Source organism: Mobula hypostoma, chromosome 25 (genome assembly GCF_963921235.1).
Source record: "Mobula hypostoma chromosome 25, sMobHyp1.1, whole genome shotgun sequence".
NCBI classification, from domain to species: Eukaryota; Metazoa; Chordata; class Chondrichthyes; order Myliobatiformes; family Myliobatidae; genus Mobula; species Mobula hypostoma.
Window position 1 is genome coordinate 17,823,255 of NC_086121.1, and position 25,742 is coordinate 17,848,996.

Sequence of the window (25,742 nt, forward strand, 5' to 3'; positions counted from 1 at the left end):
ATAATAAATGTACTTTGAACTTTAATAATTTACTTCTTTGATTAAAAAATTTTTGCCAACTCTCTGAGAACCACCTTAACTGACTTAATGTCCAATATTGAAAAAGTATTTCTGAGAATGCACTTTGCTGTGTGGAGATGAAAAATAAGTACAATTTGCATCAACCGTAGCAAATCAGAATCTCACCCACGTCTGTCTCCTTCCTCGTAGCCCCTGGAGCCCAGCAGTTCTGTTTCCTCCTGTCCACTCGAGCCGGAGGTCTGGGAATTAACTTGGCCACAGCAGACACTGTTGTAATTTACGATTCAGACTGGAACCCCCACAATGACATTCAGGTCAGAACACAGTTTGTTGAAGACTTATAGACAGAACTTTTGGGGATTATTTATGAATTAAAAAAAAAATCATTGTTGAAATAGTTCTGTAAAACGTGATGCTGTGACAACAGGGGTTACTGGCAGGTAACTCAGGAATAGGGTTGGGTAATCTCAACAAGTTCAAACCAGAGAAAGTGGCCAATGAAAAATGCCTGGTTTGGTTTCAAAAGCTCAGTTGCTTTGCTAATATCATTTGTAAATAAGAACTTGCTTGCCCTGCTGTCCAACACCTGACTTGGGTTCTGCAGTACTTGGTCGACCTTTATACTCCCAGAACACAAAACGGTTGGTGGTGTTTTGAGCAACACACAAAAAATGGTGGCGAACGCAGCAGGCCAGGCAGCATCTATGGGAAGAGGTACAGTCGACGTTTCGGGCCGAGACCCTTCGTCAGTCCTGAAGGGTCGTGGCCTGAAACGTCGACTGTACCTCTTCCCATAGATGCTGCCTGGCCTGCTGCGCTCACCAGCATTTTTTGTGTGTGTTGCTTGAATTTCCAGCATCTGCAGATTTCCTCGTGTCTGGTGGTGTTTTGACCCATTTCTCAACATCCCTGAGGACAAATTGTTTATAAAAGGTAGTTTTAATTGGTTATTCTTGTTTCATGGTGTTTTTGAGTAGTGTGGGAAAGGGTCTGTGTGTGGAAATGGTTAATAATTTTACCATTAAAGGAACTCATCAGTAAAAATCCCCATCAAGCTAATTCACCTGCTGTTCAGGAGTTTTAACATCGGTGCCAATCCATCTCCAGTTGATTCATAGTTGCCAGCTCCCTAACCAACTATCCAATTATGTCAAACTGCAACTAGCAGTTCGGGAAATATCTGCCAGCTCAGAATGAGTGTGGGTGCCTTGCCACTTTCAGCCCATGTTGTATGAATCACTATCTTTACCCGAGTGAGTTTGCTTTCTTGCTGCTCACCTGGCTGCCATGAGGGACTGTTTGGTCAGCCGATTAGCTCACCCTGCCTTTGGTGAGAAGTTTGGAGCCTTCTCTCGGGCAGGTGAGACCTCTCCAGCCTTCCTCCCTTGACCATAAAGCCAGCCAGTTGTAACAGACGTTCTGTCTGTGGGTGAAATGCTCAGCGACGGATTGCAAACGTCGAATCTCACTCAGCCTCTGTACCGTAGGCGTTCAGCAGGGCTCATCGCATTGGCCAGAACAAGAAGGTGATGATCTACCGTTTCGTGACCCGGGCCTCGGTAGAAGAACGCATCACGCAGGTGGCCAAGAAGAAGATGATGCTAACTCACTTGGTGGTGCGGCCCGGATTGGGGTCCAAGTCTGGCTCCATGTCCAAGCAGGAGTTGGATGACATCCTCAAGTTCGGCACGGAGGAACTCTTCAAGGATGATGAAGGTGAGGAGTTGAGGGGTGGGGAGTAGCCATGAAGAAGGACAGATATGTGGAGCGAAAAGATGACATTGCTGTTTTTTTTTCCCTTTTGCTCAACCAATGTTCAGAGGTCTAATTAAGCCTTTTTGTGAAAATGATTTTTAAAAGTAATTTTTACAATTGCTGACAGTCTTAAGAAGGCATATGGTGCATTGGCCTTCATCAACCGTGGGATTGACTTCAAGAGCTGTGAGGTAATGTTATATAGTGAGTTATATAAGACCTTAGTTAGATCCCACTTGGAGTACTGTGTTCAGTTCTGGTCACTTCACCACAGGAAGGATGTGGATACCATAGAGAGAGCGCAGTGGAGATTTACAAGGATGTTGCCTGGATTGGAGAGCATGCCTTTATGAGAATAGGTTGAGTGAACTCGGCCTTTTCTCCTTGGAGCAATGGAAGATAAGAGGTGACCTGATAGAGGTGTTTAAGATGATGAGAGGCATTGATCGTGTGGCTAGCCAGAGGGTTTTTCCCAGGGCTGAAATGGCTAACACGAGGGGGCATAGTTTTAAAGTGCTTGGAAGTAGATACAAAGCGGGATGCCGGGGTAAGTTTTTCACACAGAGAGTGGTGGGTGTGTGGAATGCATTGCCAGTGATGGTGGTAGAAGTGGACACAATAGGGTCTTTTAAGAGCCTCTTAGATAGGTACATGGAGCTTAGGAAAATAGAGGGCTATGCGGTAGGGAAATTCTAGGCAGTTTCTAGAGTAGGTTACATGGTCGGCACAGCATTGTGGGCCGAAGGGCCTGTAATGTGCTGTAGATTTCTATGCTCTATGTTCTAAAATCTTGCAGAGAAGGAATGTGAGGCCATCCAACTCCTTCAGAGTACAATAGAGCATTAACTTGTACGGGATTGATTTAAAAGCTTAGGCTTTCCTGGATGCATTTAAACATAGCATAAAACCTCCTTCGGTGTGCTCAGTGCTGAAACGCTGTATTGTAGTTCAGCCCCAGCCATCTGTCTCAGCTCAGTTTTTCTATCTTGGATGTGAGGCATAATGAACCGTAACCTGCAGGGATTTGGATAAAGAACTGAATACAGGATTATGTTGGGTAGCTGGTTTTCAGCTGGCATACACACGATGGGCTGAATGGACCACCAGTATCCCGCGTTTTATGTTTTGTACAGTTCATATCCTTGGCCAAGTGGTTAAGGCTTCGGTCTGGTGATCTGAAGGTTGCTAGTTCGAGCCTCAGCTGAGGCAGCGTGTTGCGTCCTTGAGCAAAGCACTTAACCACACATTGCTCTGTGACGACACCGGTGCCAAGCTGTATCGGCCCTAGTGCCCTTCCCTTGGACAACATCGGTGGCGTGGAGAGGGGAGACTTGCAGCATGGGCAACTGCCGGTCTTCCATACAACCTTGGCCAGGCCTGCGCCCTGGAAACCTTCCAAGGCGCAAATCCATGGTCTCACGAGACTGACGGATGCCTGTATCATCCTTGAGTACCTTTGTGTGCTGAAAAGGTTGATTAATCTTGAGCCTTAGATCAGGAAAGGTAATTTTCAGTTGCTGCCACGGTTGAAAGTCCCTGTGGCTGAGGTAGCAGTTACAGCTGGGGAAGGTTGTGGTCAGTGTGGTCCTTCTCTGATGGCCCATGACCGGAAAGTGTGTAGAATTTGGACCAGTCCGAATTTCACGACTTATGCCAGTGGTGCTAAACCGGATTCTGATTCTCAGTAGCTTCCCAGCACTTGCCGTTGTGGCTGGGTCGAGAAGGAATTAGTGAATGACAATTCGCACCTGTGGAAATGACTTCCAGCCAATCTCTGCCTCCGGCTGAGGTGAAAATGCTGGAGAGCCAAGTGTTTTAGTGCAAGCGGGTGAGAGAAACTTGCCGAGGCCGGGCTGGATTTGGTCAGAGGTTAAGGAGAAGGGACAAGGGAGCGATTATGGTGTCTAAAGATGGAGGATGGGACAAAATATGATTATGGTATTGGGAACTGATATTCTGAGCAAAATGTTAGGAAAGCCAGGTGTGTCTAAAAATGGATGAAAAGGCTTAAAGCCATGCTTTTGGGGGTTGTCAGGGAAATTCCACAAATCAGTGGAGATACCATGTTAAACCAGGGCGAATCTGGATTCCTGCCTGTGGAAGGAGACACTTGGGATACAAATTGCAACAAAGACTCAGCAGCTATATTACTGAGTGCTATATTGTTTTATTAAGAGAGGTTAAGACGACTGAACTTCTTATATATAGAGTTAGTTGCTTGGGATTGAGACAAGAAGAAATTTAATTCCCCAGGGAATAGTGAAGCTGTCGAGTTCTCTCTCCAAACTGAATTCAAAACAGACCGTTTGATTCTTGGAGGCGAATGGGGATCAAAGGATATGGGTTTGGTACTGGAAGGTGAAGCTGAATTTAAAAAAAAAGCCCCAAGCAGAGCAGGTGTAAAGACCCAAATGACCAACTCCAACCTGTTTCCTGAGGAGAAAAGTTCCTTAAAATAGAAGAAAACTGGCAGTAGAGTGGAATTTTTTAAACGTCTTAAGGGATTTAATGAATACGTTATTGGAGGAGACAACTATTGGTCAAGTTTATCAGGGTTACATTGGTATAATTTTTCTGTACCAAGTTTTTAAAAACATTTACTTGTTAAGGAGAAATGTTCTAGAAATGGTGAGGTAAAAGCAGGAAATTGTTGAGTTGGTGGTAGATATGGTGGTGTGTGGTAACTGGAGCTTTTAGGACTGAAGGTTTTAAAGGGATCTAGAGGAATAAGGTTGTAGGTATATAGTTATATTTATTTATATTTATTCCTCCAACTCTCTTTCATTCCTTTCAATGTATGGATAAATGTGTAAACAATATCAGAGGCATAAGAAGCCAGGGACGGGGTACATTTAAAAGTTTAGATTTTCCCAGATGCATTCAGACACAGAATTAAACCTCTCAGCAATGGAGCAGAAGAGAAAACAAGAAACACGTAGTCTGGGTGATGGTGGAGTTCCCGAGTGAGAGATGCGACTTCAGGGCTGAAGCAAACACAAGCTGAGCCAGTTACCGTACAGGTTGCTGATACCAAGGTGTTCACCACCGCGGTGCAGGGAAACAGCTGATAATTTGATATATTTTTTTAAACTTCTAGCTGAGAAGGAAGCTGAGGAGATGCGGATGATCCACTACGATGACAGTGCTATCTCCAAGCTTCTCGATCGCAATCAGAACGCAACGGACGATGCTGACATTCAGAATATGAACGAGTACCTCAGCTCCTTCAAAGTAGCCCAGTACGTGGTACGGGAAGAGGACGAACAGGTGACGACATTTTCTCCCAGGGCTCAGGTTCACAGAAGCATGGTTGATTCGGACCATGCAACAGAGCTGGACTATTCAGGGTGGGGAGTTTGTAAAGAAACTATCAAGTGATGGGGAACATTTTCTGGCAGAGTGGAGGAGGGTTGGGGGGGCGCGAGGAGCCTCTGCAGCTTCCCGCCTGACCCCTGCATTTGATGAATCTTTCTTGTGCTCAGTGGATTGTGTTGGAGGGTTGAAAAGCTGGCAGGGTGAAACTGGTGGGGAGGTCGTCATGGTTTCAAGTTGTGCTGAAGTCTTGTACCAAACCCCAGTTTACTAAAAAATAAATTACCATTAATGGAACTTGGATTCCCTAAAGACATTTACATATGCTTCATCCTCCTACTCACCTTCTCCCTCACCTGGTCTAACCTACCTCCTTTCCCTCTCCCCACCTGCTTATTGGGGCTTCTTCCCCCTTCCTCTCCAGTCCTGATGAAGGGTCTCCATTCCGAATGTCAACTGTTTCTTCCTGTCCATTGATGTTGCCTCACCTGCTGAGCTCCTCCCGTATTTTGAGTGTGTTGCTCAAGATTTCCAGCATCTGTAGAATCCCTTGTGTTTATCATATGCTTTTTGGTGTGATTTCTTGTTTGTGGGGCACAGTTCTGTTTGCAGTGTTACTTCTTAAAAATTTGGTTACCTGTTCTCTCTGACGTGTAAGAGATGCTCTTTGTTGCAATGACATTAATACTCATCGTTACGATGAAGTGCACTTATGGAGTTTACCAGGCGAATATATTCCTCCGTGAAAAATGATCAATGATACGGGTGTGAGTGGCCAGAGCTAATTGCACATGTCGTGGAGGCGTTCGAGACTAAGAGAGCCAAGTACCAGGAGTTGGTAGGGCAGTGCCAGGGACAGAGGTGGAGGGCATGATACCAACCTATAGAGGTGGGGTGTAGAGGTTTTTCTGGCTGCTCGCCCTGCAGAACCTCCTCTCTCCTTGGCATTATGGGGGCTGCAAAATGAAGAGCCATCAGGACCGTCACAGACGCTGCTGGGCGAGCCTCCAGGTGGCTGTGGAACAAGAGATGTGACCCGTGGACCAGTGCTGCTGGGACACAAGCCGGGACCTCATCAACCCCGGCTGGGACACGTGGCCGAGGGTGTCTGATGTTGAAAGACCTCATGATTCCGGGTTACATCACTGATGAGGTTGTCCCAGTGTGTCCTAGGATGCTTTAAGCTCCCTGCTCTCTGAATGAACCTTTCGCGGATGATTCTTAGTGCAACTGATTTATTGATGATTTTGCAATGTTTAGGAGGAGGTTGAAAGAGAGATCATCAAACAGGAAGAGAATGTGGACCCTGATTATTGGGAGAAGCTTCTTAGGCATCACTATGAGCAGCAACAAGAGGATCTCGCCAGGAATCTGGGCAAAGGGAAGCGCATTCGCAAGCAGGTCAACTACAACGATGCCTCCCAGGAGGACCAAGGTATTTGTGTGGAAACGTGGGTCATGCAACAGGGGAAAGAAACGCGCGCGCACACACACACACACACACACGCACACACACACACGCACGCACGCACGCACGCACGCACACACACACGCACACACGCGCACACACGCACACACACACACACACACACACACACACACAGTGTTGGAGGAACTCAGCAGGTCAGGCAGCATCTATGGAAGTGAATGTACAGTCATAGACGCTGCCTGGCTTGCTGAGTTCCTCCAGCATTTTGTGTGCATTGCTTTGGATTTCCAGCAACTGCAGACTTTCTTGTGTTAATGCAATAGGTTATGGTAGCGTGACCAAGTGTTGGGGCGTGGCCAAGTGGTTAAGGTGTCGGTCTAGTGACCTGAAGGTCGCTAGTTCGAGCTTCAGCTGAGGCAGCGTGTTGTGTCCTTGAGCAAGGCACTTAAGCACACATTGCTCTGCGACGACACCAGTGCCAAGCTGTATCGGCCCTAGTGCCCTTCCCTTGAACAACATCGGTGGCGTGGAGAGGGGAGACTTGCAGCATAGGCAACTGCTGGTCTTCCATACAACCTTGCCCAGGCCTACGCCGAGAGTAACGGATGCCTGTGTGTGTGTGTGTGTGTGTGTGTGTGTATATATATAGTAGCTGAAATGACTCCTACCTCAAAATCAGATCCCACTATTGATAGGCGGGATGTTAGTCCATTTTTAAAAAAGTAAATGTGGAATTAGAGGTTGGTATCAGTGATGATAACCACAAAACTATCAGTCTCATTAAAAACCCTCCTGATGTACTGAAGACCTTTGGAGAGGGAATCTGACTTCTCTGACCTGTTTGGGCCTAATGTGACCACGAGCCCAGGGCACTGGCTCAGCAGGTGAAAGGTGAAACGGAGGCCCCGTCTTTTCCCTCTGGTGTTTGAGCCAGGATTTGTGTCTCAAACAACAGAAGTAAACCAGATGATTGTATTGCAGTGCAAGAATTTCTTACAACACTGACGTCATAAAAATACCCCATTGGCTGTAAAGCACTTTGGGATGTCTGAGATTGTGGTGGAGGATTGTATACTGTGTGAAATAAAGGGGGGGGGGGGTAAAAGATCACTTGGAATGTAGGCAACTTTGAATTGGGAGGAAAAAAACCCTTTCTCCTTTCATTCAGTCTTCAGCCCTCTTGGGGCATGGTAGTGTGGCGGTTAGCACAACGCTTTACAACACTAGTAACCCTGGTTTATTCCCACTGCTGTCTGTAATGAGTTTGTACGTTCTCCCTCTGGGTTCTCCGGTTTCATCCCTCTGGCCAAAGACATCGTAGATGGTGGGTTAATTGGTCATTGTGAATTGCCCCATGATTAGGCTAGGGTTAAATCAAGGGTTGCTGGATAGCAGGGCTCAATGGGCCAGAAGGGCCTTTTCCGTGCTGTATCTCAATACGTGAATAAGTAACACTGTTACAGCAACAGCTCTCAGATTGGGTTTCAAATCCTGCCGCTGTCTGTAAGGAATTTTTATGTTTTTCCTCATGACCTCCTGGTGCTCCAGTTTCCTCCCGCATTCCAAAGACGTACGGTTAGGATTAGTAAGTTGTGGGAATGCCACACTGTGTTCGCTGCCCAGCACCATACTCGCTGATTGATTTGGCATGGCACGGTAGTGCGGTGGTTAGCAAAACACTTTACGGTACAGGCTGCCCAGGTTCAATTCCCACCACTGTCTGTAAGGAGTTTGTACGTTCTCCCTGTGACCGTGTGGGTTTCCTCCGGGTGCTCTGGTTTCCTCCCACAATCCAAAGGCATACCAGTTGGTAGCTTAATTGGTCATTGTAATTAGCCCCCTGAATAGGCTAGGGTTAATTCAGGGATTGCTGGGTGGCGTGGAATCGAAGGGTCAGAACGGCCTATTCTGTGTTGTATCTTAAATAAATAACCGAGATTTGACGGTTTCGATGTACACGTGACAGATAAAGCTGATATTTTTCTCTTCTCTGTTTCTCAGAGTGGCAGGATGACCTATCAGACAACCAGTCGGAGTACTCCGTGGGCTCTGAGGATGAGGATGAAGACTTTGAAGAGAAGCTGGAAGGTGAGGGCTTTGCGATGGCTCCCCCTTCTAATTCAGGGCAGTAGTTTCATCTTAAAACTGTGAGCTCTGTTTCCAGAACTTAAATCCCAGTATCTTTGTTTTCCAGCTGGGAGACGACAATCACGGAGGCAACTTAAGAATGAGAGGGACAAACCCCTCCCGCCCTTACTAGCTCGAGTTGGTGGGAATATTGAGGTAAAATGGCTTCCTATTCCTTTCTATCAACCTCCAACCAGAATCATTTTCAGGGGGGATGAGCAGGAGGATTTCGATGCAGAGTAAAACCTCAACGCTGGCCCTTCAAACCCTGCCAGAGCAGATAAAGATGGGGTTAGATACCATCTGTAGTGTCCCCTGCATCAAATATCCCAGGTCAAATATCGTATTGTACAGTAAAGTCTTTCTCCAAGTCAAACTCATCATATGGATAGTGTGGATTAGACACGTCGTAAAGCACTCTCTGTACCAGGGATGTCAAACCTTTTAGGGAGAAGGTGCACAAATTGGCAAATTTTAACCTTTAAAAAAATTCTGTTGCATCCTATTGGTAACTTTGAGCAGAAATGATCATTGATTAATGAATTAATAACAATAATTATGGACTTTTTAAAGGAAAAATGATGAATACTTTTGCTCATTGACGTATTCACAGTTTTACTATTAATATAAGTACTGTATAAATGAAGCATTTCAGAAAACCGTATACAAGTCATATAAAAAGACAATTGCAACGAAACACAATTTCTAACGTGTATTGGTATATTCTCCAAATACTGATGTGTACACCTGGTCTGCGAAGACCTCAAAATGTATTATCGAATGTCATCTGTTGTCGCAACTGTCTAGCTGCTGTCAGACCAGTGTGAAAAGTTTCCTGTGAAAACATCTTACTAATCCCGGGTTGTTTTAAAAAAAAACATTTGCTGCTCCTTTTGATAGTAAACATAATTGTTATGTATTTTTTTAATTATGGGTGGGGTTTAAAGAATCGAGGGGCAGTACTGCATGCTGTATGCCAACAAAATTTTGTGCGTGCCACTGTGGGCACACGTGCCATAGGTTTGCCATCCCTGTTTCATGCTGTCGCATCAAATGCTCCCGGGACACATACAGGGTAGATTGTTACAGAATAAAGCTTCTGCCACAATAGATATTGTCCTATTAAATCAGTCCCAACAGACGTTTTATGGGAGAATCTTGGAACCCAGTTCTGTTGACTTTTAAGCTGCTTTTGAACTAATACTGATGAATGGATGTGATGACTCTGGAGAGGGAGACGAGGAGATTCACCAGGGGCTGGCTTGTCCTGGTGATGAGGAGAGACCGGTTTGGCTGGGTTTGTTTTCCTTGGACTGGAGAAGGCTGGAGGGATCCTAGGAAAGGTGAATGAAGTTGAGGGGTATAGGGTAGTCAGTAGTAAAGCTCCCTTCAGCAGAGTCGTCTGTAATCAGGGGACATAGCTGGGGTAAGGTAATGAGTGAGAGATTTAGAGGGGACTTAAGGGAAGGATTTTTTTCACTCAGGGTGTTGGGATTTTGGAACGCAATATCTGAGTGGGTGGTGGCAGCAAAAACTCTTACAACACTTCAGAAGTATCTGGAGCAGGTGTTCCCAACTTGGGGTCCATGGGCTCGTTGCTTCATGGTAGGGGTCCATAGCATAAAAAAGATTGGGAGCCCCTGGCCCAGAGAAACATTTCAATAGGCAAGGAGATGGAGGCTACAGACCAAACACTGGTAAATGGGAATAGGATAAATGGGTGCTTGTTGGGGTGAAAGTTCTGTGAGATGGAGTCAAAGTTCGGCTCAGCTGTGTTCCTTACTGTGACTCTCTCCATCACTCCTCTTATCCGAGACACTCCCCCAACTGAGAGGCCCCAGCCCAGGCAACATCCTGTGGGGTAGGGAGGAGGAGGGGGGTGGGTGAACGTGATTAGATGGGTAGATTAGAAGGACGAAACCAGCTGACCCATGCAGTGATGTGGGGAGCATTGGTATGAGACAGTTCTCCCACCCACAGGCAAATTCAAGTTCGAAATTGTCTGTTGTCATTCTTCAGTGTGCGAGTGTAAAGGACAACATGAGTGTTATTCCAGATCAAAATAAAAACCACAATAAGCAAAAAGAACACAAAAAGCACAATAAATATAAATATAAAAGCAATCTGATAAAATACTATATACAAGTAATTATTATACATAGACTGATCGTATGTACATAAAAGAGACATTGGTGATATGTATGCAGTGGTGGTGAGGTGGATTAATAGCTGGAGGTGTTAATTAGCCTGATTGATGAGGAAGACTGTTCAACACCCCCACCCACTAACATACCCCACCACCACTTCTTTATCATTTACTGTCAGAGTTACCTTACGTACAGGCTCTCCTGTGCCTAGCGTCACTTTATGGACACACGGTTAATCTATGTATATAAGCTATCTTGTATATTGTATTTATTGTACATTTTTAATTATGGTGTTCTTTTTTCTGATTGTGGATTTTTTTTGTGCTGCCTTTCAGATCTGGAGTAACAATGATTTCATTTTCATTTAAGTACTTAAGTGTTTAAAATTCTAAAATTCTTTGGATTTGAACCAAGGTTATTCACAAAACTGTTGGTTTGGTATTGTTTCCCTTTTACAAGACACTTTGCTTCAGTTAATCCAAAGAACATCCCATAAATCTGGATTACATCAGCTAAATCCCTACTCTCAGCAGGAAAAACTTTCACTAATTTAAAGGAATGATAAAAGCATCGTTAGTTTGGTTATAATACTAATATGGAAATGTTACTGGTTCCATCAAAGAGGGAGAAGAGACAGCAGTGATGTCTATGACGATGTGATAGTGTGGGCAGCCTGCTCCGGATATTGGAAGTTCACAGGGGCCGGGATTCAGTGATGTAAAGTAAAGATTCTGACCTCCCTCCCCTGACGGTTAATCCTGTCTGCGTTTAGGTTCTTGGGTTCAATGCTCGCCAGCGGAAAGCCTTTGTCAATGCCATCATGCGCTGGGGGATGCCGCCACAAGATGCTTTCAATTCACACTGGCTGGTGCGAGATCTCCGGGGGAAGAGTGAGAAGGAGTTCCGGTATGTTTAAATTAAAACAGACTAGTGGCTAAATGTTTCAGGTCCCCCTCGCCCTCTTCCTTTACTCCCTGGTACCATTCCCTCAGCTTCTTGTATGTACAGTTCTTCTACTCACCTAGAAACACCTTCTATCTTCTTGGGCTCCTCTTCCACACCCTCTAAATCCAGCCCCCAGGCAGGTGTGGTTAGGAGGCAAAGTGTTTCACTGCTCTTGAGCTACAAATCAGCTTACTGACCTCCCTCTCCCTCATATTTAAAGGGAGTTTTTGGTCACTAAATTTCTCTTTTTTTAATAGTACAGTGTCTCTAGTCTTGGGTTTAAGCTGGCCTACTGTTCCCTCCCCAGAGCCTACGTCTCGTTGTTTATGAGACACTTGTGTGAACCGGGTGCAGACGGATCCGAGACCTTTGCAGACGGTGTGCCCCGTGAAGGGTTGTCCCGGCAACATGTGCTCACCAGGATAGGCGTGATGTCACTGGTCAGGAAGAAGGTGAGTGTGGGCAGTCTTGTAGCTCGTCGTCACCCGTGCTAGGCGCAGTGTTTTAACGCATTGACGTGCTGTCGCAGGGCGAGTGGAAACGCCAGCTGTTTGTGCCCTGGGATCTCCCCTCACCCAAGCTCAGGTATGAACATTGACAGGAGTGCTTCAGGATTGAATGTTTGTAGTAACTGAGATGGGGTAGAGAGGCAATACTCATGGGGAGACCGTGAAGTCACCCCTACCCATTGATGTTGGGGTACATTCACGAGGATATCAGGGGTTTGAGTTGGAAGAAGAATGGTAGAAAGAATGGTACTTTTATTCACTGCGTTATATTTCCTGGTCTGAAGGATTTTTCACAGCCAGAGCATATCCCAAAATGCTTTACTGCTGTTGCAGTACATTTACAGGGCCCTCACTGTTGTAATGGAGCTTGTGGGAGCCACATTCTTTGGGTACATAGACAATTCACTGAAGTGCAATAAGTTCAAAAAAAAAATTGCTATGTGGCAACCATTGGCCACACAATCTGGTCTTTTCAGACAACGCTGTGGTGTTTTCTACATCTGTCAGTGAGGTCTTGTCTGATGCACTTCAGATATAGAGAAGCCATTAAGAGCAAGGACTGAATTCTGCTTGTGCTAAAAACAATCCTAGCAACAAGAGGCCAAGATACTTTGAGAGTCAGAATCAGTGACTTATGTCTTAAAATCTGTTGTTTTATGCCAGTAAACCAGTGCAAGACATAAAAAAAAAATCTATTATATGTTACAATAAGTAGTGCAAAAGTAGAATAGTGAGGTAGTGTCCCCAGACCATCTGATGGCAGAGGGGAAGAAGCTGTTCCTAAGATGTTTATAGTGGGGCTTCAGGCTTAGCAATATCACTTGTATAAGAAATTGCTGTGAATATTGGAGTTGAAATAAAAGCAGGAAATGTGGGGATGTTCACCAACTTGGGTAATGTTGAGATTACATGATGCTTTGTACCATTTAAAAATTTTCAATTGAAGCAAGTGGACAAGTTGGGACCAGTAGAATGGGCAGCAGTGCTGCCCACTAGTGGGCAATTTAAGTATCAGCAGGACATGCCACAAATTGTCTTTGTGATCATGAATGGACTTGAAACCAATTACTGTTATGGCTCTGGTTAATAAGGAGAGATACAAATTTATATCTCACAAAAAATAAAGTACAGGCTTGGCTGATAAAGTAGAGAAAGGTTAATGTCAGCATTCCGATAAAGAACTGTTTTCATGATGATTTTCTTTTAAGGTTTGTCCATTTAATGGTGGAGAATACATTTTAGTAGTTAATGGCAATTTCAAATATTCCATGGATTAGACGAGGGCAAAGAGCTTTCTGCACTTTCCCATGTAAAGGTACAACACAAATACAGAAAAAAAGCTCCTGCACCAGGGGTTCCCAGCTTGGGAACCACGGAGCCCTCCATTAATGGTAGGGGTCAGGCATGAAAATGGTTGGAGACCCCTGCTCCATACCTTTCGGTAGAACTCTTCCCAGGACAACAGATTTTAAGACATAAGTCACTGATTCTGACTCTCAAAGTATCTTGGCCTCTTGTTGCTAGGATTGTTTTTAGCACAAGCAGAATTCAGTCCTTGCTCTTAATGGCTTCTCTATATCTGAAGTGCATCAGACAAGACCTCACTGACAGATGTAGAAAACACCACAGCGTTGTCTGAAAAGACCAGATTGTGTGGCCAATGGTTGCCACATAGCAATTTTTTTTTTGAACTTATTCGTGCACTGGTTCGTGGGAGATCAAGGCTGTACTTGTAATGTCCTATAAAACATTCCCAGAGCATGTGCACCGTAGGTTGGCCAGCAGGTTGGATGATGTTCCCTCCTTGTTGCATGGTGACAGTTTCTCAGTGAGATTGATAGCTGAAGTTCAACTGAGCTAGGTGAACAGTTCCCTAACTTGTTTCATAGCCTAATCTTTGAGGGAACTGATTTGAGTCTTGACTTTTCCACTACCCAGACCCATTTTGCACCAGTTTTTTTTTTCCCCCTGTTTTGACTTGTCACTGAAATGATCTCTCTGGAAAATCAATCCAAGGTGCAGGAGTTTGAATACATCAACGGGAGGTACAGCACGCCGGAGATGGTGCCCGAGAACATGGAGAGCAAGAAGCCCATTGACTGCACGTCGTCTGATGCCAGCACCCCTGTTGCTGCCAGCCCTGCCTGCCCTCTGCCTGGTGTACCAGCTCACAGCTCTACCGGTGCGTTCCACTTGGTCAGAATTCAAATGCCACTGTTTGCCTGTCTAAGGGTCGCTTGTAAGGAGCTGTTGGGTGACTGGTGGGCTAATGTGTTTCTGGGTGATAACAACAAGGGTAAGCTTGTGCCTCAGACTTGTCTGTTGACTTGAACTCTCCTGTCTTTGTCAATCTATGTCTCATCAGCTGTAGCTGGAGAATCAACTGCCCACTGTCACCCTCTGGTCATGCCCTAGTCCCCATCAACTTTCTCCCTTCATGCAGCCCCTCAACAGCAGTGTCCACACCACATTGCCAGCTGTGTGTGCTTGAGTGTACATAACTTCACTCCTGAAGCATCGCTCGATTCCTGTACTGTCCAGCGTACAGGAGTTTCCTCCCCGAAATAATGAAGAACCTGTTCAGTCCCCATTATGTTCCAAAAGTTCAAAGTAAATTTATAATCAATGTCACCACTTGCAACCCTTGCAGGCATTCACAGTAAATACAACGAAACTCAATAGAAGCAACAAAAAACCTCACCTGACAAAGACGGACAGACAACCAGAGTGCAAAAGACAACACACTGTGTAAATACAAAAAGAAAGAAAAAACAAAATAATAATAAATAAGCAATTAACATCAAGAACATGAGTTGAAGAGACCTTGAAAGTGACTCCATAGGTTGAGGGAACATTTCAGTGATGGGGCGAATGGAGTTGTCCCCTCTGGTTCAAGAGCCTGATGGTTGAGGGGTAATAGGTGTTCCTGAACCTGGTGGTGTGAGTCCTGAGGCTCCTGAACCTTCATCCTGATGGCAGCAGCGAGAAGAGGGCACGACGCGGGTGGTGGAGGTCCCTGATGACGGACGCTGCTCTCTTGTGAAGGTGCTCTTTGTTATCTGCTCGTTGCTAGGGTGGGCTTTACCTGTGATGGTCTGGGCTCTATCCACTACTTTTTGTAGGCTTTCCCGTTCAAGGGCATTGGTGTTTCCAAACCAGACTCTGATGCAACCAGTCAGTACATCTCTGAACTGCACAAGTTCGTCAAAGTTTTAAGTGTCATGGCAAATCTTTGCAAACTTTTAAGAAAGTACAGGCACCATCATGCCTTCTTTATATTGGCACTTTCATGCTGGACCCAGAATAGATCCTCTGAAATGATAATGCCATGGAACTTAAAGTTGCTGACGTTCTCCACCTATAATACCCTGTTGAGGGCTGGCTTCATGGACCTCTGATTTCTTCTTCCTGTAGTCAATAATCAGCTCTTTGCTTTTGCTGACACTGAGTGAGAGGTGGTTGTGAATAGGACCATGAGATATGGGAGCAGAATTGGGCCATTTGGCCCATCGAGTTTGCTCCGCCATTTCATCATGGCTGATCCATTTCCCTCTCAGCCCCAATCTCCTGCCCTTCTCCCCGTATCCCTTTGTGCCCTGACCAATCAAGAATCTATCAGCCTCTGCCTTAAATATACCTAAAGACTTGGAATTCACAGCTGCCTGTATCAAAGAGTTCCACAGATTCACCAGCCTCTGGCTAAAGAAATTCCTCCTCGTCTGCGTTCCAAAAGGACGCCCCTCTATTTTGAGTCTGTGTCCCCGGCCTTAGATTCTCCCACCACAGGAAGCATTCTTTCCACATCCACTCTGCCAAGGCCTTTCACCATTTGATAGGTTTCAGTGAGGTCACCCCTCAAATGAACATTTGCACTCTTCCTCCTGTATGCTGATTCGTTACTGCTTTTGATTGAGTTTCTGGCTTGGCTTGCGGTAGTAATGACAAGGATTCGAAGTAAGCACTGACTTTTTAATGGTTCTTTTTTGACACCAAAAACAATTACGTCAGTTTTCTCTTTGTTTAACTGGAGGAAATTTTGGCTCATCCAATCAGTGATTTGTTCAATACAGTTTTTTAGTGATTGTACGTGACCATAGTCACTTGAGGACACTTATGTAAATCTGAGTGTCGTCCTCAAATATTACTGAATTATTAAAAACACAACACTTCCTCACAGGTTTAAACTGCAGACTGGATCCGAACATGTGTCCCTTGGACCTGCTGACCTACACTGAACCCGTTTAAGCACTGTCACAGTTTTTTAAAAAAAATTTGTTCTTTTACTCAAATTCCTTCAAGATCTCACATGTCTCAGGCTTTCTCCAATCTCACGGTGCTCTGAGATGTTTGTGCTGCTCCACATTTGAACTCCTGCTCATCTCCTCTTTCCTTCCCTGCACTTCTGGCTCCTGCAAGGACGACCAGCACGGATCACACTCACCTGCCCATCACCTCACCCTGGTCTCCTTCCTCCACCCTTTTCTTCCGTGGTTCAGTCTCCTGTCCAATCAGATTCCTCCTCCTTTTCCGCCTATCACCTCCCAGCTTCTTACTTAACCCCCCCCTTTCCCCACCCACTGACCTTCCCCTTCTCCTGGTTTCACCTATCACCTGCCAGCTTGTACTCTAACCCATTCCCCCGACTACTTCTTCTGGTTTCTGCCCCTTTTCTTTCCAGTCCTGATGAAGGGTCTCGGCCCGAAACGTCAGCTGTTTAGTCCCTTCCGTAGAAGTTGCCTGACCTGCTGAGTTCCTCCAGCATTTTGTGTGTGTTGTCTTGGGTCTTGATCCCTGCACCTGCTGCCTCTGTATCTTCCATCCTGTAGGAAGTTGCTTACACCTTCCTTGACCAGGATTATGGGAGGTTGCTGTACTCTCTCAGTCGTGGCCCAGTGTCAAATGTTTCCCCTGTCACTGAGTTAAGGATGCCGTACAAGGAAAGGAGGATTTGGGAAACTTGTTCTCATTTGTCAGAGCTGATCCTTGCCCTGAAGCAACACACATCAAAGTTGCTGGTGAACGCAGCAGGCCAGGCAGCATCTCTAGGAAGAGGTGCAGTCGACGTTTCAGGCCGAGACCCTTCGTCAGGACTAACTGAAGGAAGAGTGAGTAAGGGATTTGAAAGTTGGAGGGGGAGGGGGAGATCCAAAATGATAGGAGAAGACAGGAGGGGGAGGGATAGAGCCGAGAGCTGGACAGGTGATAGGCAAAAGGGATACGAGAGGATCATGGGACAGGAGGTCTGGGAAGAAAGACGGGGGGGGGGGAACCAGAGGATGGGCAAGAGGTATATTCAGAGGGACAGAGGGAGAAAAAGGAGAGTGAGAGAAAGAATGTGTGTATAAAAATGAGTAACAGATGGGGTACGAGGGGGAGGTGGGGCATTAGCGGAAGTTAGAGAAGTCGATGTTCATGCCATCAGGTTGGAGGCTACCCAGACAGAATCTAAGGTGTTGTTCCTCCAACCTGAGTGTGGCTTCATCTTTACAGTAGAGGAGGCCGTGGATAGACATGTCAGAATGGGAATGGGATGTGGAATTAAAATGTGTGGCCACTGGGAGATCCGGCTTTCTCTGGCGGACAGAGTGTAGGTGTTCAGCAAAACGATCTCCCAGTCTGCGTCAGGTCTCACCAATATATAAAAGGCCACATCGGGAGCACCGGACGCAGTATATCACCCCAGTCGACTCACAGATGAAGTGTTGCCTCACCTGGAAGGACTGTTTGGGGCCCTGAATGGTGGTAAGGGAGGAAGTGTAAGGGCATGTGTAGCACTTGTTCCGCTTACACGGGTAAGTGCCAGGAGGGAGATCAGTGGGGAGGGATGGGGGGGACGAATGGACAAGGGAGTTGCGTAGGGAGCGATCCCTGCGGAATGCAGAGAGAGGGGGAGGGAAAGATGTGCTTAGTGGTGGGATCCCGTTGGAGGTGGTGGAAGTTACGGAGAATAATATGTTGGACCCGGAGACTGGTGGGGTGGTAGGTGAGGACAAGGGGAGCCCTATTCCTAGTGGGGTGGCAGGAGGATGGAGTGAGAGCAGATGTACGTGAAATGGGGGAGATGCGTTTAAGAGCAGAGTTGATAGTGGAGGAAGGGAAGCCCCTTTCTTTAAAAAAGGAAGATATCTCCCTTGTCCTAGAATGAAAAGCCTCATCCTGAGAGCAGATGCGGCGGAGACGGAGGAATTGCGAGAAGGGGATGGCATTTTTGCAAGAGACAGGGTGAGAAGAGGAATAGTCCAGATAGCTGTGAGAGTCAGTAGGCTTATAGTAGACATCAGTGGATAAGCTGTCTCCAGAGACAGAGACAGAAAGATCTAGAAAGGGGAGGGAGGTGTCGGAAATGGACCAGGTAAACTTGAGGGCAGGGTGAAAGCTGGAGGCAAAGTTAATAAAGTCAACGAGCTCTGCATTCGTGCAGGAAGCAGCGCCAATGCAGTCGTCGATGTAGCGAAGGAAAAGTGGGGGGCAGATATCAGAATAGGCACGGAACATAGATTGTTCCACAAAGCCAACAAAAAGGCAGGCATAGCTAGGACCCATATGGGTGCCCATATCTACACCTTTAGTTTGGAGGAAGTGGGAGGAGCCAAAGGAGAAATTATTAAGAGTAAGGACTAATTCCGCTAGACGGAGCAGAGTGGTGGTAGAGGGGAACTGATTAGGTCTGATGGCATGAACATCGACTTCTCTAACTTCTGCTAATGCCCCACCTCCCCCTCGTACCCCATCTGTTACTTATTTTTATACACACATTCTTTCTCTCACTCTCCTTTTTCTCCCTCTGTCCCTCTGAATATACCTCTTGCCCATCCTCTGGGTTCCCCCCCCCCGTCTTTCTTCCCAGACCTCCTGTCCCATGATCCTCTCGTATCCCCTTTTGCCTATCACCTGTCCAGCTCTTGGCTCTATCCCTCCCTCCTGTCTTCTCCTATCATTTTGGATCTCCCCCTCCCCCTCCAGCTTTCAAATCCCTTACTCACTCTTCCTTCAGTTAGTCCTGACGAAGGGTCTCGGCCTGAAACATCGACTGCACCTCTTCCTAGAGATGCTGCCTGGCCTGCTGCGTTCACCAGCAATTTTTATGTGTATTGCTTGAATTTCCAGCATCTGCAGAATTCCTGTTCCTCGCCCTGAACCTCCCTTTTGCTGCTCCTACTTTCTCCAGATTTGAGGGGTTGCCATGGACACCCGCATGGCCCCACCTACGCCTGTTTCTTCGTTGGTTATGTCCGTGTTCCAAGCCTTCCCCAGTAACACTCCCTAACTCTTCTTCTGCTACACTGATGACTGCATTGGTGCTGCTTCCTGCACCCATGCTGAGCTCGTGAGCTTCATCCACTTTGCCTCCAACTTCCACCCCTGCCCTCCAATTCACCTGGTCCATTTCCGACACTTCCCTCCCCTTTTGCAATCACTCTGTCTCCATCTCTGGAGATAAACTGCCAACTGACATCTTTTATAAGCCTTCCCGATTCCCATGGTCATCTTGACTATTCCCTTCCCACCCTGTCTGCTGTTAAAATAAAATACAATTCCCTTTTCTCAGTTTCTTTTCCTCCACCAGATCTGTTCCCAGGACGTAGCTTTCCTTTCCATGTCATCCGAGATGTCCTCCTCCTTTAAAGAACGGGGTTTCCCTTCCTCCACCATTGATGCTGCCCTCACCTGCATCTCCTCTAATTTCCAAATATCCACACTCGGCTCATTTTTCTGCCACCTTAACAGCGATGAGTTCTTCTTGTCCTCACCTACCACCCCATGAGTCTCTGCATCCAATACATCATGCCCTGCAATTCTCCATCTCCAAAGGAATCCTACCACCAAACGTATCTTTACCCCCGTCCGCCCCCGGCTCTTTCTGCACGGATCGCTCCCTCCGCCATCCCCTTGTCCATTTGTCCTCCCCCACTAATCACCCACCCGGCACTTATCCCTGCAAAGTACTACACCTGCCCATTCACCTCCTTCCTCCTCTCCATTCAGAGCCCCAAACAAACCTTCCAGCAGAGGCAACACTTCACCTGTGAATCTGCAGGGGTTGTCTATTGTGTCCGGTGCCCCCGATGTGGTCTCCTCTACGTTGGTGAGACCCCCGTCGTAAACTGGGGGACCGCTTCGTCGGGTACCTCCACTCGATCTGCCAAAAGCAGAACTCACTGGCGGCCAAAACATTTTAATTCCTATCCCCATTCCGGTTCCCTCTTGTAGATCCGGGGCCTCCTCATGAGCCAAGATGAGGCCATCTTCAGGGTGGAGGAGCAACACCTTATATTCTGTCTGGCTAGCCTCCAACCTGATGACATGAATATCGATTTCTCTTTACTGTTTAAAAAAAATCCCTCCCCCTCATCTCTTCTTCTACTCCCCACTCCAGCCTCTTACCTCTGCTCATCTGCCTATCACCTCTCCCTGGGTCCCCTCCTCCTTCCCTTTCTCTCATGGTCCACTCTTCTCTTCTGTCGGATTCCTCCTTCTTCTCCTGCCCTGTACCTTTCCAACCCACCTGGCTTCACCTATCACCTCCCAGCCAGCCGCCTTCCCCTCTCCCCTCACCTTTTTATTCCGGTGTCCTCCCCCTTCCTTTCCAGTCCTGATGAAGGGTCTCGGCCCGAAAAGCTGACTGTTCATTCATTTCCATAGCTGCTGCCCGACCTGCTGAGTTCCTCCAGCATTCAGTGTGTGCTGTTGCTTTGGGAAAGGAGGGACAAGGCTGGCATGTGAAGGGTTTGCTGGAGAATGATGGTGAGCATCTGCCCGTCTTGCTTTCGCTCCAGCAGAATGAGCTGCTGACCGGATGAGACGTCAAACTCTCCGTGTTTTCCACAAGTGTTGACATGGATTGTGTGCCTGCTGCCGCGCTCCTTTTGGGAAGTCGGGAAGCCAATCCATTGTTCAGGCCTCCCGTTTGGGGTTTGGTTTGAGCCCATAATCTTCAGGCAGAGACTTAGTGCAAAGTTCAACGTGTCTATTATGTGCAGTGGCCAAGAGCCTCGACCGGAGGGAGTCTCAGCAGTGGGTGAAGGGGAGCTGCAAACACACACTACCGTCGTGGTACTTCTGAAACAAGATCAATAGATCAACCCTCGGCCAGGAGGCTTGGCCATCGTCTTGTCGCTGGGTCTGTGACACCTTGCTTCCAGTGTGGGTGGGGTCGAAGCTTCAGGTGGCAAAGGTAATCTGACCAAAGCTATTCCTTTTCCTCTTAGAGAAGAATGACTGCTGTGCGGAAGTGATGGATGACAGCGAGAGGGAAAAGGAGGAGTGTGAGGCAAGTATTGCCGGGGTGCGAGCGAGCCTCTGCGCCTGGCGTCAGGGGTCGGGACTGAGAGTCAGAACTGAGCAAGAGCTGCCCGGTGGCCCATTTAGTGCAGAAATCAGAGAGGTTCCATTCACCTGAAGTGACTTCACTATAACAAGATACAAACAAGTTTAAAAGTCTTGTGCAGTGGTGACTCTTGCGAACTGAGATAACTACTGTTACTGTGGCTGCGTGAGGTACAGTGTCAGCTAGTTGCCACTTTGCTACAAAAGACAAGAGTACTGGAAAACTGGAAAAACCTGGTACGTCAAAGAAAAATGGTCCCCGTTTCAGCTCAATTTGTCAGAGCTCAACCGGGGGGGGGGGGGGGGTGTAAAAATACGAACAATGTTGAAGGCCTAAGGGGGAGATTTGGAGAGTTGGACGGGAGAGGGTTAATGGCAGTGGGCACGGCAGTGCAGGATGGATAGGAAGTGACTGGACAATTGAAACAGCACCGACCGGGTCTAGAGCAGACATAACTATAAACAGCAGAGTCGTTATTGCGGAAGTTCAGTCCGGAGACTAATTGTTGGAGGACTCTCAGGGACTGAGGCCAGGATGAGAATGATTATTAAAATGACGAGTGGTGGGAAGTTGTAAAATGATGTTGAGAGGTATAATAAATCAGCCACGATAAGATAGCAGAGCAGTCTTGATGGGCCGAATGGCCTAATTCTGCTCCTACGTCTATTGATCTTGTGGAATTGTGCTTGTGGACTGAAACATTAACTCTACTTCCTTCTCCACAGCAACTTCCTGACCAGAGTATCTCCAGCATTTCTGTTCTAGACATCAGGGGAAGCATTAACTTCTGTTTTAACTGGAGTCACTCACGGCCGAGTCTATTAAAAGTTTACTCTTGGGCTTGAGTTGATAAGCACTCCTCCCCTCTAAGGGGTGGCCGTAGAGTTTGTGACTTTGTCCACTTTAGATGTTGAAGGGATCCTCTCTTGGCTCAAACTATCCCTTCAACAGGAAAATCTGAAAGTGAAAGATAAGTTGCTGTTTGTAAGGAGTTTGCATGTACTCAATGTGGGTTTCCTCCGGGTGCTCTGGTTTCCTCCCACAGTCCAAAGACGTTTGGGTTGGTAGGTTAATCGGCCACATGGGTGGCGTGGGCTCATTGGGCCAAAAGGCCCTGATTCCATGTTGTACCTGCAAATAAATAAATAAATAAATACGGTTTTGTGAAAGCAGAGCTCAGCCAAGAAGGTCACAAACCAATATCAGATCATGTTTCCTTATCACGCTGTGGGCCATTCAGCCCATTGGCTTGGAGCGGTCCCATTCCCGCACTTATGTCCCGGTAATCTCTTCCCTTGTGTGTGCCGATTAACCTCCCGGCCCTGCCCACCCGCCCATCCGCCCCGGATCGCCAGCCTGCACTGAGTGGGCCGTAGCTGGCTTGTTCATGGATACTCTCCATGCCCTGGCGTAGGGAGGATGAAATCTGCCAGCGTTTCTGCCCCCCACCCCAGAAACCATCTTTCCTGTAAGACCAGACATGCTGACTGGGTTCACGCACTAACACTGGGCTCTAGACCGAGGTCCCAGATCTACAGACTCTGACCAAGGGAGGGACATCTTTGGTGAAGCGTTCTGCCCTTTGGAGGAGGAGTGGAGCGGTCAGCCTGGGCAGTCGAAGTCCTGGCAGGCACTGATACATTCTCCGATGTTCCTCTCGGCGACAGATTCCCGGCGGGGTGAAGGCGGCTCCTGGCAGCGAGAAGCCTCAGGAAGCGGAGAGCAAGAGGCAAGGGGGCGAGAGCGGAGCGGAGGAGAAAGGGGGGCACGAGCTGCTGGAGCAGACGGCACCCCCTCACCCCAAAGGTGCTGATCAAATGTGTGGCGGGTGGGTTTGAAGGCTTGTTGCTACCGTGAGTGAGGTCTCCAGCCCTAATCCCGGACCTCACAAGGGGACTCGGAGTCGCCCTCGTAAACATTCGGAGTCCAGTGGCTGCTCTTCATATGGGTTACAGTCATATGAAGTTACAGTTTAGAATTTAGAAATACAGTCATCACTGCTGTATACAAATATTGCATAGCAAGAGTCCACAGTGATGTAACAACTGTAGTAGTGATGGTTATTATCCTGCCTGTTAGTTTAACACCACTATATCACAGCAGAGTTCAGGATAATCAGCAGAATTTGCTTGGGTGCTCTTCAATAGAGCCAGCTGACGCACTGATCCACAGGCAGTTGAAAGATTCCATACCTTATCCAAGGCAAGAATTCCCAACCTGTTTTATGCCATTATCCAAGGGGTCCAGATCGGGAACCCCTGATCCAGGGGAACATGCTGGCATGGCTGTCCCTGTGTTGGACTTTGCAGCGGTCAGCCTGGATTACCGGGGTGGTTCCCGCAAACCGATGACCTGCCCACTCAAAGGCAAGCGTGCTGCCCGACGTTCTGTCGTGCGGAGTTTGCTGGCGCCTAGGGAAGGTGGGGGAAGGGGGTGGTGAAAGTTGTAGTCCAGAGCCGCTGGTGACAATGCTCCCCAGTATCTCCACGCGGATACCCCGCGGGGCTGGCACGTGCGCTGGTCGTTCAGCTTTGCCCAGACTGGTACTTAATGCGATGTTTCTTTTAAAGCTGAAGAGGCTAACGAGGACAAAGATGTTGCAGAAAGCCTGCAGAATGGTGAGATAGTGAAAGACATGAAGGAGGAAGACAGCAGAAAGGAGCAGGCTGGCAAAGGAAAATTTATGTTCAATATCGCGGACGGAGGTTTCACAGGTACTGGGCCCCGTCTGCCTGTCTATAGATCCTGTCACTCCCTTAATGGAGAGGAACGACATTAATTCTCTCACTCCCTTTCCACTACTCCTTCACCCCTGAAACAGGCTCCATCTGCCTCCCCAACCCTCCCAATCTGGGTCCATCTACCCATCGTCCTCATCCTTCCCCTGGTTTACTTTCTGAACCTATCCCACCACTTGCCCCTCTCCACTCTGTCCTGACCTGATGCAGGGGTTTGACCTGAAGCCTTGACAGTTCCCTTCTCTCCACCGCTCGACTTGCTGAGTTCCTCCAGCAGATTGTTTGTCACTCCAGGTTCCAGCATCTTCAACCTCTCGCATCTCCAAGCTGTCCTTTCTGTGTCTGGCGGGGCTCTCTCCCTCAGGCCTGGGTCAGTGCTAGTGGGCCCTTTCCCTCCTCCAATCCGCTGTCGTGTGTCAGTGCTGGTGGGGTTCTGCCCATGACCTCCAGCTCAGCACACCCGTTTCCTTGGAGACCAATGGTTCTGTAACAATGGAGACTAACAGCAGAACTTCATTATTCCAGCTCGATCTTTGAATGGAAATGTTTGCAAGATAACACTTCTGGTTTCTGTTTTGTCAGAGTTGCACACACTTTGGCAGAATGAAGAACGAGCTGCTGTTTCTTCCGGAAAGATCTACGACATCTGGCATAGGAGGCACGACTACTGGCTGCTGGCTGGCATCGTTGCGTATCCATGACCCGAGACGGGAGTGATGGGAGGGGGTGGGGGGAGCGGAACGATGGGGGGGGGGTGTAAGGAAGTAGTAACTCACCCTGGTGGTTATACACACTTCTACAGACTGAGGGACTGTGTTGGGTGCTCACAGGGACAGTGTTTGAATGATGGATCACAGAATGACTTTGTATCCAGAGTGTAGTAACTGTCATTGACATGTTCTTCATGAAGCACGTCCTGAAATCCTTAGACTCCCATCGGTTTGAAGATTCCCCGTCAATCCTTCACAATCCTGTCATGTCTGCAAGTGGAACTGTCATCATTTCCTTTGTTTTGATTCCTTTCATAACCTTGAAGATTTTAGTAATTCAAAGTTCAAAGTAAATTTATATCACCATATACAACCCTGAGATTCATTTTCTTGCAGGCGGTCACAGTAAATCCAAGAAACACAATAGAATCAATGGAAGACGTCCCTTGCACCCCACAGGACAGACAAGCAATCAATGTGCAAAGGACAACAAACTGAAAATACAAAAGAAAATAATAATAATGAACAAATAAGCAATAAATACCGAGAACGTAAGATGAAGAGTCTTTGAAAGTGAGTCCATAGGTTGTGGGAACAGTTCAGTGATGGGGTGAGTGAAGTTATCCCCTCTGCATCAAGAGCCAGATGGTTGAGGGGTGATTACTGTTCCTGAACATGGTGGTGCGGGTCCTGAGGCTCCTGTACCAGCTTCCCGATGGCA

General features: G+C 47.3%; 1 protein-coding gene across 2 annotated transcripts in view; it reads left to right on the top strand.

Moving 5' to 3' along the window:
• LOC134338024 (chromodomain-helicase-DNA-binding protein 5-like) overlaps positions 1-25,742 on the top strand; it is a 104,119-nt gene that overhangs the window by 60,750 nt on the left and 17,627 nt on the right. For both annotated transcript variants that reach the window (XM_063033531.1, XM_063033533.1), the window contains 13 exons: positions 211-335; positions 1,509-1,737; positions 4,874-5,043; positions 6,349-6,523; positions 8,519-8,605; positions 8,712-8,800; positions 11,564-11,697; positions 12,044-12,188; positions 14,262-14,427; positions 21,455-21,516; positions 23,241-23,379; positions 24,144-24,287; positions 24,894-25,002. In XM_063033531.1, coding sequence (XP_062889601.1) covers positions 211-335; positions 1,509-1,737; positions 4,874-5,043; positions 6,349-6,523; positions 8,519-8,605; positions 8,712-8,800; positions 11,564-11,697; positions 12,044-12,188; positions 14,262-14,427; positions 21,455-21,516; positions 23,241-23,379; positions 24,144-24,287; positions 24,894-25,002 — 1,774 coding nt within the window. The remainder of the gene's footprint in view (positions 1-210; positions 336-1,508; positions 1,738-4,873; positions 5,044-6,348; positions 6,524-8,518; positions 8,606-8,711; positions 8,801-11,563; positions 11,698-12,043; positions 12,189-14,261; positions 14,428-21,454; positions 21,517-23,240; positions 23,380-24,143; positions 24,288-24,893; positions 25,003-25,742) is intronic.